The sequence below is a fragment of the Lonchura striata genome, chromosome 3 (assembly GCF_050655825.1).
Source record: "Lonchura striata isolate lonStrDom1 chromosome 3, ASM5065582v1, whole genome shotgun sequence".
Classification (NCBI taxonomy): Eukaryota; Metazoa; Chordata; class Aves; order Passeriformes; family Estrildidae; genus Lonchura; species Lonchura striata.
The window spans coordinates 64,458,885-64,476,965 of NC_140705.1; the positions used below are offsets into that span (position 1 = coordinate 64,458,885).

General features: G+C 37.3%; 1 protein-coding gene across 10 annotated transcripts in view; it reads left to right on the forward strand.

The window, feature by feature from the left end:
* Positions 1–18,081, forward strand: part of UTRN (utrophin) — a 340,627-nt gene that overhangs the window by 115,070 nt on the left and 207,476 nt on the right. For 8 of the 10 annotated variants that reach the window (XM_085575353.1, XM_085575352.1, XM_085575354.1 and 5 more), the window contains 12 exons: positions 101–250; positions 1,549–1,710; positions 2,046–2,174; positions 2,612–2,785; positions 3,392–3,547; positions 4,890–5,060; positions 6,942–7,121; positions 8,739–8,867; positions 9,013–9,183; positions 9,712–9,861; positions 10,965–11,102; positions 11,920–12,072. In XM_085575353.1, coding sequence (XP_085431479.1) covers positions 101–250; positions 1,549–1,710; positions 2,046–2,174; positions 2,612–2,785; positions 3,392–3,547; positions 4,890–5,060; positions 6,942–7,121; positions 8,739–8,867; positions 9,013–9,183; positions 9,712–9,861; positions 10,965–11,102; positions 11,920–12,072 — 1,863 coding nt within the window. The remainder of the gene's footprint in view (positions 1–100; positions 251–1,548; positions 1,711–2,045; positions 2,175–2,611; positions 2,786–3,391; positions 3,548–4,889; positions 5,061–6,941; positions 7,122–8,738; positions 8,868–9,012; positions 9,184–9,711; positions 9,862–10,964; positions 11,103–11,919; positions 12,073–18,081) is intronic. The other 2 variants (XM_085575356.1, XM_085575358.1) reach the window with 1 other exon arrangement.

Here is an 18,081-nt window from a genome sequence, read left to right on the forward strand (position 1 = left end):
AAGACAGTTGAAGTGTTAAACTTGTGTATACAACCAGATTTCCAGCTCTGAAAATACAGCAATATTCAGTGTCTTGACCTTTAAAACTTTTTCTAATTAGTCCCTGGAATCGGTCTTGCGTCACCCAGCTGATAATCGAACCCAGATTCGGGAACTTGGGCAGACGTTGATTGATGGAGGGATTCTTGATGACATCATCAGTGAAAAATTGGAAGCTTTCAATGCCCGCTATGAAGAATTGAGTCACTTGGTAAGAACTTGGGGTGAGGGGTGAAGCTCAAGTCTGAAATGATTCTTGTTAGCTGAATTTAAAGATACCGGACTGCAATACAGAAAAAGAATAAATAGCATCAGTGGTGTCAGCTGTTTTCAATTTGTAAAAATGTCCAAAGAGCAAGATGCTTTTCTATTTTTCATTACATGAGTGAAGTTTTTTTTGCAAGCTAGCACTGCAGGCATGCCCTGGTATTTTTTAGATAATTTTGACAAAAAAGGTAATTCCAAAATTAAAGAACAGCTCAATATTAACAATACTAACAGCTTAATATTGCTTTGCTACTGCCATAAATTCTGGTCATTTTCTCACAAACTAAAAGAATGAGGAGTGTAAGTGACATTTTCATTCTTAGAAATAGCTAGGAAGAAGTAATGGTGAAAAAAAACAGAAGGAAAACATTCTTATTACTCATCTTATTAGGCTGTCCTCTTCCTCTTCTCCTACTTCAGTCTAGTCTTTTATAGATTTAATAAGTAGATGAAGACTAGGTGTATTTCAGGTAGCACAGAGTTGTAATTTGTGTTCTGTATCCTGGTAATACAAGCCCCTGCCAAATTGTAGGATGGGAGTTGTTTTCTGTCACTGATGAAAAAGTGTAATTGTAGAGGGAGTTTCAGTTAATCCTCATTACAATGAGCAGCATGAATGCAGTGCCCTCAGCTGGGGGCTATGTGCTGGCATTGACTGCTGCAGCACTGGCACCATGGGCTTTTGACAGCTCTTCATATGTGTGTGTACATCTGTGTGTGCACTGGTCTGTGCATGCATGTGCTGATAGTGGGAAATTTGTGTTCCTGTGCAGGTAGTGGCATTTCAGATGCTGTTAAAGGAAGTGACAATAAAGGGAAAAAACTGTGAACTTCTGTTTTGACAGTATAACTGAGTGAGTTTATTATTTTGAAAGGAAATGTGAATATTAATATAACAAACAACATTGATCTGTGGTCTGTTGTGAAGTTCCTGTTTCCCATTGTATAGTAGTACTCTGTTAAAACCACACCAGTTTCAAAAACTTCTCGAGGTAGTAGGAGAGGTGTGTTTTTACTATCTCATATGCATCTGCAGCAGAACTCTCCTTCTGTTGCACTGCTTGTCAGTTATTGTTTTAGAAACCACAGCAAGCTTAAAAAATTGCTGCTTTCTGGGATTCTTTTTAGCCAGTCCTCCAGGTGTAGAATCCTTTTGGTCTCTCCTACCTTGTTTTGAGGAATTCTACTACAATTTATATTGAATTATTGCTGCATCTTGTCTTACTTTTCTGTCCTGCTCAGGCGGTGAGCCGACAGATCACCTTGGAACAACAGCTTCAGACCATGCGAGAAACCGACCACATGCTGCAGGTCTTGCAGGAAAGTTTAGGAGATCTGGATAGACAGCTGACATCTTACCTGACTGACAGGATAGATGCCTTTCAGATGCCCCAGGAGGCCCAGGTATTTCTGTATAGCCCTTCACTACAAAACTTTTGGAAATATTTGATGATAATGCTCAGTCTAGACTTAGTAATAAATTTCAGTCCTGTGCTGATGCACTAGGTGTTATCTTTTGTAATCTGGAGAGTTTTATTTTTTTTAAGAAGGTTGTATTGAATAACAGCAGCTTTCAATTTAGCAGGTTGTCACCAAGGGCGGAATATTTAAAATAAACCTGGTGGTGTTTAAGTTTTACAGGGTAGATTTACTTCTGATGAGTGGTAAGAAAGTTCCCCTTCCTCTCTTCTGCAAGCAATTTTGTGATGCATTTTTTTCCTGCTTCTGTGATATGGCAGAAAATTCAAGCTGAGATTGCAGCTCATGAATCCACCTTAGAGGAGCTGAAGAAAAGTGCTCGCTCTTTCCCTCCTGCTTCTCCTGAATGCAGGTCTCCCCGTGGTGGAACTCAGCTGGATGCTTTGCAGGTAAAGACATGAGAGTCACCCTTACACCCTGCTGTGTCAGCCTGTAAATTGTTTGTGCAGTCAGAGGAACTTAAGAAGAAAATAGTATATGCTTTTATGTGCTTACATAAGGAAACAAACAACCCTAGGTGAATTGAAGAAGGAAGCTTAAATTTTCCAAGTGTCATGGGATAAATGCTTAAAGTCAGCAAGTCTCTGTATTTGAGTAGAATGGGTATTTTCAGAGCATATGATACAGAGTGACATCTCTCTTGCTCCTCAGGTAGAGATTAGGAACAGGTGATGGCACCATTATGTGCCAAGCCAAAATTCTGTATGTATTGATTTGTGGTGGCATGAAGGGTTATAATCTGTGGTGTGACATGCTTTAAAGGTTATTTTTTGAAGTGCAGGTACTAATTCAAAACAATCTTTCAACGTAATATTCATTAAAACAGAGAAAGCTCCGTGAAGTATGTACAAAGTATCAGCTTTTCCAGAAACCAGCCAATTTTGAGCAGCGCATGTTAGATTGCAAGCGGGTGTTGGATGGTGTAAAAGCAGAACTTCATGTCTTGGATGTGAAGGATACTGACCCAGATGTAATCCAAACTCACTTGGAGAAGTGCATGGTATGTATGCAATGTTCATGACTCGTGCTTGGGGGTGCTTCTTTTTCTTGTAGTTCTTGTTGCTTAAACTCTCTTCTGAGGAAATTTTGCTTGAAGTTATCTTCTACTAGAACTTTTAGCTGGAACTATTGCAGCTCATTGGAAAGTGCTAGCAGAACACTTGATAACTAAAAACTTCATGTTCTTGTAGGACATAAAAGCAGTGGGCTGTCAATCATCGATATAGTGGAACAGCTGAGTTTTTATAAACTCCCTTTCCTGGTTCATCCTTATGTTCTGGAGAAGCATCAAAGTCATTATAATTTGAGCAAAATGAATACTAAGATGAAGTACAGATCACAATATTAGCCTTGGAGTAAATGTTGTTAAATTATTCATCTTATTAATAAGATAATAAAAATAAGAAAATAAAAACTAGAATAAAATATTCTCAGAGTATTCATCAGAATAAAATATCATGAGGAGTTTGGAATTTTCTTGTCAGATATTGCTATTAATTCATAAATCAGAATTTAAGTGCAATTTGAAGTTAAGGTCCTCAAAGGAAGCAGAGTCAGAAAACCTGCATTACAAATTGATCACCAATATATACATTTGTGATTTTAGAAACTCTATAAGACCCTCAGTGAGGTGAAATTGGAAGTTGAAACTGTCATCAAGACAGGAAGGCAAATTGTACAGAAACAACAGACGGATAATCCTAAAGGGATGGATGAACAACTGACAGCACTGAAATTTCTTTACAATGACTTGGGGGCACAGGTAAGAAAGATAAATAAATGTATGAATATTTATCTGCATGTAATTTCTCTTCCTTGCTGTTAGATAGTGTTGTTAATTTGACTCTAAATCTGATAGTATGTAGGCTAGTTGCTGCATCCAGGAGCAATCAGTTAAAAGATTAGATATTACACATACCTCCCTGGAGGAGAGGTAGCCTTGAAGAAAGGAAGTTTCACAGAGTTTTGATTGCCCTGGCAAAGCTGACCTACCATACATTAAAGTCCTTTAAGATAATTTGTGGTCAAATTGTTATGCGAGAAATGTAAGTCAGTCTGAGGTTTTTTGGGTGTCATGATGGTTTTGAATTGTAGTCCATCTAAATGGTTGCTCTCAGTGTGAAGTAGAAAATGCAGGCAAACCTCTATTTCCCATGAACTTCATTAAATATTGCATAATTTTCTTATTAGTTGAATATTTACTGATCCAAGAGAAGTGTTTAAAAATGGTTAAACCCTTACTGGGCAGGTAGGACTCTCTACCTGGGTGATAAGATGGAATCCCAAGTGGATTTATGTCTGTTCAGTGCTTAATGAATTAAGCTGGAGGTAAAGGGTCAGATTACAGTGTTGGAATATCTTGGAGTTTTGCAATTGTGAATTTGAGAATATCCAGGAAGCTGTGGATTCTGGAAGGCATGTAGGAAAGAGATTAGGAAAAGGTAGAAAGGCAGAGTTGCTTGCAGTATAATGTTATGATTTTTCTCTCTGAGCAGAGAGAAGAGCACAATTTTTTGAAATGTCAATTGATTCTGACTATGATTCTTGGAGTTCTTCTCAAATCTGTGTTAAAATCTGACCAGACTAATTGTGCAACTGGTGTGAATACAAATTATTTTACTACAACAAACATCAAATTTAATGCTAATTTTACTGATATGTTTTTAAGGGCAGACTAGATTTTCAGTGAAATTTTTCTTTACAGCTTTCTGCTAGCAGGCCTTACAAATTACTAGGAGGAATTGAATTTTACCTATGTGAGTGACTAGATTCTGCAGTCCTTTGAGTTTCAGCTAAAGGATCAAAATAAAGTGATAAACATCAGTTTGGTGATTTCTAGCTATAAATAAATTGGTAAGGAGGTTTCTTTAAATTGAGATACTCCTAAAGGAGATAAAATTATTTATATATATTCTCTGTTGTATAGTAAGATACAGATGCTTATGAACTATCGTTTTAGGGTCCTTACTTAAAGCAAGACAATTTTAAGGTGCAAGGATTTTATATATTTAGGTGGATATTTTAGCTGGCTAGTACTTTTGCATTTGCTATTTTTTGAAACTAATTTTGTTTTCTTTCTTCCTAATTTTTTTTTTTTTTGGTAGGTGACAGAAGGAAAACAAGACCTTGAAAGAGCAACCCAGCTGGCACGCAAAATGAGGAAGGAGTCTGCCTCTCTGTCAGAGTGGCTGGCTACCACTGAAGCTGACCTTGTGCAGAAGTCCACTTCAGAGAGCTTGCTTTCTGATCTAGATTCAGAAATTGCCTGGGCCAAAGTAAGCATGCTTACTAAATATTGGTAGAAAAAAATTCTGATATTATAGCAATACTACGTACAAATGGCTGTGAATTTAAATCCCTGTAACTTGTTCCTAAATCTCCCACATTCCGAAATTTCAGCAGAGTCAATAGTTCCTCTTCACTACCTTACTCAGTCTGATCTGTTTCCTCTCAGGCATTTGGCATCAACCTTAAATGCCAGTGAAATATTTAAGATATTACTACATGTTTTGTACTAATAGGTATTTAAGAGTTACTGTATCTCTTACACATTTCACTATTATAATAATTTTAAGATTATAAGCAAATATAATTGTGGACTGGATCAAATATTTTACTAGTAGAACAAACTGAAAGTGCATTGAATGAAAAGTGCATTCAATAAAAAATCGAGTTTGTAACTTTTAATTGAAACAGATTTGTCTTCAAAATTGTGACTTTGCAAAATAAGAGGATTCTATAATTCCTTTTTTTTTTCCACTTACAAATTGAACTTTTAATTGCAACTGGCAAATGTGTTAGTTTCTTCAGAGTAATTATATTTTCTCACACTGTAGAAATTTGGATATTACTAGGAGTTAGCAGTAAGTGTCAGTTGATACAGTTCAGCAGTAATGAAATTTCCAATTTTTGTTTTCTGTCACTTTTTACTTCTGGAATGGGTCTGTCCACAGTCTTAAATCTTGAAAGCTCAGCAAACTCAAACTCGTCTAATGTAACCTGTTCTCAGGCATTTCAATCAGTATTAGCAATTATTAGTGTTAGGGTTTTGCTGTGGCAGTATCCCCAAGATTTGTCTCCAAACAAAGTTTTGAATCCTTATTGGAAGTATGCCATATATTTGTAAGCCATGTAAATAATGACTCTTATGCTGCACCATCAGGAGGACAAGTCCTATATGTTGCATACAAAGTTATCCTTTCTGTTTTCGAGTTTTCTAGAGGCAATTTTAAAATGTAGTAACTTGAGGATTTGTTTCTGTTTCTATAATAATAAGCCATGGTAAAATAATAAGTTACTTGCTTCACAGATAGTATGTTCAAGGAGCTCCAGACACTGGCTATGATTAAGTGCATTCTTCACCACACCGTACACTGACATCAAAGAACTTTCTAAGTAGGCAGGTATCATCAATAATAATTGGTAATCTTGTATGGCAAGAGGTCTGTTTTCCACATGGAAACTGTGTGCTGATATTCAAGAGATGACATAGTGCTTAATTTGCATGTCAGTATGCATATTTTCAAAAAAGGTGTGTTTTTTTAGGTTAAAAAACTATTTAAAAGCAGAGATTACTTGGAAAAAAGGGTTGAGCTAAAGATACATATATTAACATTTCTGCATATAGATAATATAACAATAGGGAGTCTGTATTATGTAGGCACTGAATTGAACATCTGCTGTAATGAGTTGTGATGGTTCTCAAAAAAAATATTTAGCATTTGCCTACCATGTTTCTCATGGTTGCCAGCTGTAAAAGTACTTTAATTGGAAAAGATACAGAGGAATCCTGAGTGTCTCTTGAAATTTGTGTTTTGTGCTTCACAATACAGAAAAAAGGATTTTAAAAATGGACCTGCAATGTAGTGTGATGCATTTGCTTTACCTACATAATAAAAAGAAATGGTGAAGATGATCTAAGACAACAAACCAAAAGAGTGCCTAAATTGTTCAGGACACTTACATGCATTGTGCTCTCACTCTTAAAAAATGAGATCACCATCTACAGAGTGACTGTAAACAGAAGGCAATTACACTTGGTGTAATTCTTTCCACAAGTGAAGATCATCTACCATGTATTTGTTTCCTGTGGAGGTAAAAATCTGCCTCCCCTTTGTTTGGGACCATTACAGTTTTAATGGCTGAACTTGTTTCAGAATGTGCTGAGAGAGCTGGAGAGGAGGAAGGCTGATCTGAAGAGCATCACAGAAAGTTGCACTGCACTCCAGTCTCTGGTGGAAGGGAGTGAGACTGTCCTGGAGGAGAAGCTGTGCGTCCTTAATGCTGGCTGGAGCAGAGTTCGAACCTGGACTGAGGACTGGTGTGACACCTTGTTGGTAAGTTGCATGCATGAGAAATATTCAGGGTAGCTCTGTTTCTACCTCTTTGGAGTGGTTTGTGTTTTCACTTGACTCACTTTACTGTAAAGTGAAGCTTCCATGATGCCTCATGGACTTAAAAGAATGTGGAATGGATATCTGTTTATGCTGTAGATGGAGAGGTAAGTAATGAGGAATATGGAAAACTGGGCTGCTACATGTGCTGCTCTTTATTCAGCCTAAATATTCAGTCTCTGTGCCAGCTCCAACATGAACAGTGGGTTTGTACTGATAAATTTCCTTGAGACCTGGATGATGGCCATTTAATGGACAATGGGTAACTACTTAGTGGTGTTCAGCAAAGCATGTGTGACTGTGTTAGCTTATTGCTTTTTTAGACACACCATAACTGCAAGTGTTCGAGTATGGCAACAGCGTCTATTTGGATGATTAAATGAAAGCCCAAGCATATTAATACACCTAAATGGACATGAAGCAGTCTACAACTGATACTAGTATCAGACTGTTGCTTTTATATGAATAAGATTTTTTTGGTGTTGTTTAGCTAGTTATGACAATCAACCCGTATCAAGGACTTTTTAAAGGTGGAAGTTGTGGGAAATTTACTGTATGCATGGATGGTGAGGCCTGTGCCTCCTGTCCAGTGCCTGTTGCAGGTGATAGTGTTGATTTTGTAATCCAATTCCATGTTAGGAGTTGTCAGGTAGTTTACCTTTACATGTAAATGCTGTAAGGATGATCCATAACTAAATACTTCTAGATTATGTTCATATCTGGTGACAAGTATTGTCTATGCTCTCTATATCAACATCAAGAAACTTATAGCTCCATGTAGCAAAAGAACAATTTAACCTTACAAAGTACAATCATAGGCCTTCTCTCTTTTCTCTCCTCCCTTTGTTTTGTTATTCTAAAAGAGGAAATCTTGTCTAGCTTTTTGTTTTGGTGAAAGGCTTAAACAGATTGCTACTTCTCTGAATCTGACACAAAATAAAATTACATCTGTCTGGAGCGCCTAATATTACAATTTCTGACTGCATGTGAAAGCAGGCCTAATTAACATGTCTACAATTTTGTTACTTTTCTTAAGAGGAAGGAATATTTTAATGTAAGCAGTAAAATATCAGAACTTGATTGCTATAATTTGTAAGTTTGGCATAATCCCTTTCCAATTAAAAAATCCCCAAGAACCACACATGGTGCATACTGTTGTACCTGCTAGTACTGATAGAAAAAATTGTGGAGTTTTTGGTTGACTGAGATATTTTGAACTGGTTGTAGTGTTGTAATACATTGTCTATCTTTAATTGTACAAACTATCACAGCTACTTCTATTTCCCTTTCTGTGAATTGGAAATTATATTATCAAAGAGTCTAGAATGAAATTTGAATTTTTGTAAATACTGTTGAAGATGAAAGGTATGATCTAATTTTCAGTGTTTTGTTCCAAAGTGTGTCCATGACACTATTTTATCAATCTGCTTTCTACTCATAAAATTTTGGCTGGGTTGATTTATTTGATGTTTTTTTCTGAGTTTGTGGGGTTTTTGTTGTTGGGATTTTTTGGTGGGTTTTTTAGAAGTTTCTCATACATTTTTTTTCATCTTTTTCCAGAATCATCAGGGCCAGCTGGAAATTTTTGATGAAAATGTTGCCCACATAAGTACTTGGTTGTATCAGGCTGAAGCCTTACTGGATGAAATTGAGAAGAAGTCAGCTAGCCAAAAGGAGGAAACTGTGAAGGTAGGAAATGTTGTGTCATCTGTCAAAATATTAGTGGTCAACTCATGGATTCTGAATGATGTCAAATTTGCTTCACTTTGCTTATTTTTAGATGTCTCTTTCCTTGCCTAGGAGATGACCATTTTCATTTTCTTTCACTTTTTAGCGTCTAACATCTGAACTTGATGATGTCAGTCTCCGAGTGGATAATGTCCGTGACCAGGCTGTCATCTTAATGAGCAGTCGGGGCGTGTCGTGCCGGGAACTTGTTGAACCTAAACTGGCAGAACTCAACCGTAATTTTGAGAAGGTCTCTCAGCACATCAAAAGTGCCAAGGTGAGGATGAACGAGCCCCAGAACTTGCCTGGGAGGTCTGTGCCAAGAAGATGGCAACTGGCTGTAGTGGAGGTCATTGTTTAATTAGAACAGCACTTTGCTGCTTTTGAGTTCTCTTTTAAGTGTAGGTATTTATACATGAAAAACAGATTAATTTTTAGACCAGCTGTCTTTTTTACCTGAGTAGCAGGTGATGACTTGTGTTTCATAGGAAAATTTACAAACAACTGTTCAGAAAATTGTATATATTGCAGTACATATTTTGAGCTACAAAACAATACCATAAGCTAATGTGATGAGATTTTTCATTTATTTTGAGGACAAAATACTCAGATTGAAGTTTGAACATAGAAACTTGGTAATAACTACTGAGTGTGTTCAAGTTATCTCTCAGATCATATAACTCTTGAAAGTTTTGATTTATACTGATATCTAATGGTCATGTACTGATATACCTGTTCATGTGGGATTGTATGGAACAGTTCAGACTAAATGTTCAGCTTTTTCAGGTTTTATTTTGCTTTGCAGATGCTTGTTGGACAAGAACGACTTCCTGTCATGTCAGAGTCCCGTGAAGCTAGAGTGGCTTTTCTAGACCTGGACAAATTTGAGAGTGACATACAGAATATGTTAAAAGTAGTGGAAAAGCATCTGGAGTTGAGTGGGGAAGATGAGAAGGTTTGTGAGCAATGGAACAATTAAAAAAAATTTAAAAACTTCCTATTTTGGCCCCATGTTGCATTGCTCCAGACTTTGAGGGGGAATTCTGATGGAATGTCTTAAGGGTAGAAAAGGAAGGAAACTATTAAGTTATTGGATACCCTGCACAATTTTCCAATACTTTTCCCATAGCTTTTGCCTCTTGGCTGCTGGCCTGAGTGCAACTAATCATATTTGAGTTTGTATTTTCATCACAATTTTATAGAATACAAGTAGTGAACTGTGATTTTTGTTCATCTATCTTCTATCTCCTACTCAAGTAGCTCTCTGTAAGAAATTCCTCCTGTATTTGAATGATGTTTGAATAAGGTTCAAATTTAAACTGGTATGATAAAATGAATCACAGTGCATAGGTGAGGTCAGAGGATGATTGAGGTAAGGTGCAAGTAAGAGTCTTGTAATATTGCTCTATCTTGAAAGTCCAAATAAAAGCTTTGAACAAAACTTATCTTCTAGATTCTTAACTAGACTCTGCTACTCACCCATATAAACCAAATAGTTTTGTTAGCATCTTGTCCGCTATGGCCTTGTTGCCTACTAAGTCAGGTAAATTTCTGCCAGGCCACTCTATCTGCCTTCCTTTTAAGCAGCTCAAATGATATAAAATAAGCTGGAAAGCTGGACATAAGTCTGGAAAATGCCATGTATATTACAGAACACAAATTTTAAACTATTTCTATAGAAGAGCCCATTGCAATAGAATATAGCTTTCCTTTTATACTGTTTTTATATTTATTGAATTTTTATTTTTGTCCTGTTCTACTCGGAGCTTGCTTATTATTGTCAAGGAATGTCTAGAATAGAAATGGAGCTAAAGTCATAATACCCTATTGATGTGAATGCGTACTGCTGGCTCATTAAACTTCTTTCAGTACATCTATAAAGTTTATGGAAAGTTGGATTTTATGATTTTATAGTTGTTGAGGAGAATCTCTGCTTAAATTTGTTTGGCTCTCATTTGGATGATAAGACAAAAGCTTGGTACAATTACTGTTAATATCTGAGCAGTTAATGTTTCTAAAATTAATTTCTGTAGATAATAGAGATTTGTGTAATTTTAGCTGGATCAACAAAGAGCTCAGATTGAAGAAGTTTTACAGAAAGGAGGACAGATGCTCCAGCAGCCTATGGAGGACCATAGGAGAGAGAAAATCCGCCTACAGTTGTTGCTTCTGCAGAAAAAGTACAACAGTTTGCAGGTACAGTTATGGTAGTTACTACAGCTCATTTATCAATTTTCCCTTTGGTATCCCATTTACAACCATAGTTTATAACTTAAGACTCTTTCAACATATGTGATTCTCTGGGGAAGAGTTAAGTGTACGTGCACACAACCTGAGTCTCTGAATGTTTGCAATTCCAAAATATTAATTTTCCCATTTCTGGGTTTTGGGGGAGTGGTTTTGATTATTAAAGTCCTTTTCACAGCATCACAGAAGGCCACCCTATGTATTGATCCAGACAGGTGGGTACATAGAATTGGGCATTTGCTTCACCTGTTTTTGCTGGCCTTTGAACAGAGGTTTATCTCCACCACCAGGCTGTGTGAAGAGTGACTGCGTATACACATGTGCACAAACATACCAACCTCTCAGCATAAGCCTTTTGTGTGACTGAGCCTGCTCCCAAATTCCTCTTCCTTCCTATCGAGGGTATTAGCAGTAATTGCAGACTGCTGCATGTTGTGGTGCTTGCATACACATGCTGTGTTAAAAATGGCTTTGTGTAGAGCAAAAATGCTCCTTTTAGCTCATCTGTTTGAATCATGCTAGAGTAGGCAAGCTGAGGTGTAGTTCAAAGAGGCAGGGCAAGACTGTCAGGCAGGCTTTCATTACATGTCTATGCAGATAAAGAGAATATAGCTATTACAAAAATAAATTAATAGTATTGCAAATTTTGGAATTTGCTCCTTCAAATGAATCCCTCAAGTACTGTTGTTTTTCAAATAAATAAGACCTATTCTGTTCACTACTTCCCTCTTTTTACACCATATTTTCCTAATACAATGGATTGTAGGAGTGCAGGTCATTTCAAAGGAGGCAGGTGGTGGAACTCTCTCCAGTGTTTTCCCAGTATAAGAAGGAACATGATAGTCTAATGAAGTGGCTGAATGAGGCTGAGGACCGTCTGTCAGGGCTGCAAGGTGTGGAGGATGAACAAAAACTACAGGTAAATGAGGCTTCTGTTTCTTAGAGCAAAGAGTTAATGGTGTGTATGAACTTTGGAGATTCATACACTGGAGTTTAATCTAGTCTAGTGATCTTCTTTGGATGCCTCTGTGGAAAGAAGTGTTTCAAAATGACAGCATTCATTTTTTTATTAGGAAATTATCAACATGTGCTATTTTGGGATGTCTATGTGGTCATCATAGGTTCAAAAGATCTCATCCTTCAGACCCAAATCTTAGACTGTTATCTGGACAGTGAGCCTGATTCAGGAAAGTTTGTCTTGCCAGTCCTGATTCATGAGGATTACACTTAACCCTTTTTAAAAACTCTTAACTCAAACAGCCAGATTTAATATCTGTTTGGTGCAGGTATGATTAAAGCCTTGTTTGAGGCTTAAATTCAGTGCCTCTGCGTCCTGTGGTCAGGGTATTGTAACTACTCTGCTGTCCTTTCCTGCTTCAAGTGCTTAGAGAGTGATAACTGCCCTCATGTAATGGATATTACTGTACACAATGAATATTAATAAAACAGACAAAGGTTGTGGTATTTCTGATAATGTGTGTTGGGTCTTGACAAACAATTTTGCAACCGATATGATGCCAGAGTCTGATAAAACTGACTGCCCATAAAGTTGTATGTTTTAATTGTTGAGGATACAGATATTTTTTGATTACTTTTATTGTGGCTTTGTGGATATTTTTTGGTGGTGTTTTTTAAATCTTTTATTTCTCCCCTCCATCTTTAAAAACACTTATTTTTGTGGAAATTACATTAATTAATATTTTAGGCAATAACAGTGAAGAACCTTGTGAAACAGTAAATAATGTCTTGAACAAGCTTGAGGGCTGGGTCATCTGTCAAGGAATTTTCAATTTCTGCATATAAGGGTTTGTAATTAACATCTATAAATCTTTTTGACTGCTTTGTAACTTTTTAACCCAGTACCAATAAATCTGGAAGCAGGGGTAACATGCTCTGGCTCCCTGTGAGACTCACACCACAAAATCACGATGTGGTGCTCTTTGTTCACAGCTAGTGCTGTGTGGCTTCAGCTGCAGGTGATAGATGTCTGCTGCCCTTTGTAACACAGGCCATTCAACATCAACTTTAGGATCTGCTGCTCTTTAGAAAGACTGTTTCACATTATAAGGCTCACATGAAGAGCTGGGCAGCAAAGAGGGCCCAGGGTCTGTAGAACAGTCTGACATCTGACTGCTCTGTTGGGTCTCCAGCAGTCTCTTCTGGTGACATAAGCCTGGGGACCTGACTGATGCCATGGAATTTTTTTTTAAGGGAATGGGGATCCATGTGTATTTAATGTAAAACAGCATCATTCAGCTTTTCTGTTTGACGATCAGATGCATTGAATCAATCAATTACTGGACAGAAATGGAAAAATGGTGCACCTGCATGGCTCTTTGCTAATGGGGGCAGTCCAGACATGCCTCAGACGGATCCTCCCTGTCACCATTAGTCCTGCTGCAGCTTGACTGATCGTCTCTAAGGAAGATACTGTAAAGGCCATTTCTTAAAGGGATAAACTACAGCTAATCCCTGCGACTGCTAGATCAATTCCTGGATAAGTGAATCTGGTTGCTGAATGCAGAATGTCATGTCAATATGGATTACCGTAGCAATTACAATAGACTGTTGATGGAGAAACATTATCCTTGCTCAGGTCAGCTAGATCATCAGAAAAAGACCACAGAAGTTTTCATTACTGGTGTGAAACTTGAAAATTCAAACTGCTGCTTTTACTTCCTGGGCATTTCTGATATTTGAGTGCTAAGGCAGCTTGTTTCAAGTGGCCTTATTTTACTTTTATGGCTCTACTAATCATTCTTGAACACTGAAAATGGTGTGAGACCATAACGTTGCTAAAGGGAGAAATGGTCTTCCATAATATCATCATTTTAGATAATCACTGTTGCTCCAGAATTTTCTTGAAGCCACCAGACTTGAAAATTGCAGTGCTTGCTGCTCATTGCAGCCTAGGACTGAGAAGTGCTAAATGAATTCTTGACCTGCTGGTGTGCAGGTGGCTTAAGCACTCACCTTGATGTAAGGAAGCTGTAGTGAGAGAAGGACAAACTGCTGTTTGATGTGAGCAAAACAGGGAGGGAAAGAAAGATTTCAGCTGCTGAGCTGGGGAGTAGACTTCAATTGAGCTTTTATGAAATACATTATTTATGCTTTTGTAAGCAAGTGTGGAAAAGAGGACTTATTTATGGTGCTTGAAGCTCATATCTATATATTGATTTGCTGGAAGTACCTGGATCTTAAATATTCCTCATTATTTATGCTTCTAGGGATTATGGAGTTAAAATATCTTTGAAATATTGGTAATCCTTCTGCATTGTAGGTACTTTTGAGTAAGCCTTGTTTTGCCACAGATCCATTAGCAAGAAAATCCTGCACTGGAAGTCTGCATTTCCTAGAGGTCCTTCTGTTCTAACAGTGCTTTAGTATTTATTTAAATTGGACTATCTGCCATTGTTCAAAATGAGGGAAAGAAAAGAATTAAACCTTAAATTGCAGAGGTAATTCATTACCTAAATTCCTGAGAGGTTTTTCCAGGTTTTACGAAATTGTTTTGAAGTAAAAATGGTAATTTTTCAGATGGTGAATATTGGTAATTTTGCAATTACAGTGAATATGCAGTTGAAGGCACAGTGCATTTTTTCCCATAAACCAAAGCAGACATTGTCTTGAAGGCTCTTTAAGTATTATTTCTGTCATGAAGAAAATATGCTTTTCCTTTTTATAGGAAAGGTTCTGGATTACTTAAATATGAATAATTGTTTGCGGACTGCATTAATTAAATAGACATGAGCTTTGGGAAACCTTTTTTTTTTTTTAGAAGACTGTCTCTGAAATATCTTGAGATTTAAAAACTGGCTCATATAGTTAAACATCCAAGGAGGTAAATTATTTAATTTTATGTTAATATCTAGGGCAATAGTTTCCAAAATCCACTTGGAAGCAAGTCAGAAAATCTTATTGAGTCAAATCATTGGTAAATTTTCTTCAAACTATATTTAAGTGTAGAAGGGGAGAGGGGAAAAAAAACCTGAAACTGAATTCTGAATTGTAGGTTAAACTGTATGCTCAGTATAGGAGGAAATATATTTTTATTTAACCTCCAAATTAAAAGCATTTTTAGCTGTTCTTAATGAGTGACCTTATAAAATGTTCAGTAATAACCAAGTCTTCTCTTTTTTCTCCCAATCCTTTGTTTTTGGTAGTATTTAAAGAGAGAGCAAATTTATTAAGCATGTTCCAACACTGAAATTAAAGTAGAAAAGGACTATTGAGTCATCCCATCAGATTTCCTCTTAAATAACCTTACATTAACTTTTTATTTGTATGTGCTTAAGAAAAATTGTGAGAGGACTGAAGCACTGCTCCTGTAAAGACTGAGAAGAGAGGGCTCCAGGGGAATTCATATAGCAGCCTCCCAGTACCTACAGGAAAGCTGGAGGGGACTTTTTACAAAGGCATGGAGGAATAAAACAAGGGACAATGGATTTAATCTGTAAGAGAGTAGGTTTATATTGGAAATTAGGAAGGAATTCTTCACTGTGAGGGTGGTGAGGCACTAGAACAGGCTGTCCATAGAAGCTGTGGATTCCCTATCCCTGGAAGTGTTCTAGTATGGGTTTGATGAGGCTTTGTGCAACATGATGTAGTGGAAGCTTTCCATGCCCATGGCAGGGGGCTTGGAATGAGATGATCTTTAAGGTCCCTTTCCAACCTAAACCATTTGGATTCTGCGAAAAGGTTGCTTACATGAGTTTTTTTTTTTTTTTCCTTATTTAACTAGAGCCAAGCAACCAAAACCAACTTCTGTGATATTTAGGTATTTATCAGGTAACTGTGAGAGAGCTACATAAAACTCCACTTCTATTTTTAGCATATTATGCTGCATTTTAGAAGCTTCCAGTCTGCAATGCAAAGTAGAAAACAGCTGAACAATTAAAACTCTGCTGTACTGAAGCACTAATGTGTTTATAGCACTTACATATGTTCACCTTTAAGAATGAGGGTTGTGAGAGGAGGAAGCATCATCTCAGTGATGGGAGGCAGCTGGAGGAGATTAGTAAGGAGGAGCAGCAGCTTCAGGAGGAATTCACTGCTTAGCAGAAGAGAGTAATCTGGCCCAGAATTGTGTTACTGGGAAAGCAGAAACTTTCAGAACATGTCAATGTTCGAGTACAGAACAAGTTTGCTGCGTGCCAACACATGATGTTTTAAATCTTGTGCAAGTTTTTTTTTTTTTTTTAATGAGAGACAAAGCAGTGTGTGGGAAGTGGAAACATAGTAAAGCCCAGTGACCTATTCATGCAGGTGAAGTCTTGATTCTGAATCTTGTCGCCTGTGTGAGAATGGGACTTCTGGAATGATTGGGAGTTAGAGAAAACACCTTGTGAAGATTTTGCAGATGGCTCTGCTGTAGAAGGCATCCTGCTGTTTTTTCTTACTGTGAAATGTTTCGTGTTGTTAGGAAAACATACTTTGAGTTGCACAGACCGTCTGATTTCTTAGGAACTGGGACTCTCTCTTTCTACAGGAAATTGTACCACTGTCTAAGCCTTGGGCTTTTGCTCTGAATTTCATTGATGGAAGCCGATAAAATATATTGCAGAGCCTCAAGAAAATGCATTTGGGGAGCATCAGGGACAAAGAGAGTTTGTAGTTAAAGCATGTGGAGTAAGCCTTGTTTTTAACTGTGGTGCTTGCTTGCTGTACTGAATCAAAAGCAGTACTGAGTACTGAGTAGTTTGTGATGCTTTTCTGTAATTCTTATTTTCAATAGACTTATACTGCTATGCTTATGGATGCTATGCATCCTGTTTCTTTGGTGTGCAATGAGTGACTGAGAGCAAATCGTATTTAGTGGTAAAAGTCTTGTGGAAGAAAAGCTGTGTCCCCAGTTTCAGAACAGGACGACTGCTTTACAAAACAATAAAAAACAACAACAAACTAACACAAAACAAAGATGATCCTTGGGATCCTTGGGAACATGTGATCCTTAGTGCATGTGAAGTCCTGAATTTTGAACATGTGAACATATCTTTTCTGCTGCAGTCCTTGCTTCATTTGCACTACATGTGCTGGTAATGTTAGGTTCCCATTAATTTGAGTGACATATTTGAAATTCTCAGGAACATGTGAAGGAGAAAGATACAGACAGGTGTTTGCAAGCCACTTGGTTAGTGGGTCTTTAATATTTTATTGGTTGTCAGCTGTGCTAGAGATTTTCATGTGTGCACCCAGCTCAGACAAATTGCAAAGTAAAATTCACTGGCTGAAATTGCAATGAACATACATTTTTTCTTCACTCTTTAGAGTTTTCTTAGCTGTTAGCAAATCCCACAGTCCTGTGCCTCTATCTTGCTTGATTCGCTTACCAAGTACAACGTGGTAATTTAAAGTTGTTTGATTTCGTCAATATTTGGAAGTGGGCTTTCTTTTATTTAGTAATTTGAAAGAACTAGGCTGTTTTCAGAGATGGTAACGGAATCCTCTTTGACAATAAACATCTTCTGCTAAAAATGTTTTCTGTCAGTCTGCTTCACCTGCCTCTGCTAATTTTTTGCCAGGCATGGCAGAGGGATAGCTTCCTGTAGCAATCTTCCCAATGTTTCAGATCCAGCCACTATTTGTGAGCCAAGAAAAAGCTGCATTAAATTACTGTTCTTACTCTCTTATCTACTAACTTGGCTAGATTGCCTAGCCTCGCAGCCAGAGCAGAAAACAATTGGCAAGCTCTGGAGGCGTTACTGTCTTATTGCTGCAAAATATTGGAGTACTGGTGGAGCACTAATTTATTTTTTAAAAATGGTTAGAAAATGTGGGTGAGGGTGGGGATGCTTATTGAAAAGAATGTAGATGGGGAATAAGTGTTTCAGTGAATTGGTGTCTTGGTGATGAAGGAAACAGAGTAGCTTGTAACACCAGATACAGGCTCAGTCAAGAAGTGTTATTTCTGGAAATGGTAAGGATCAAG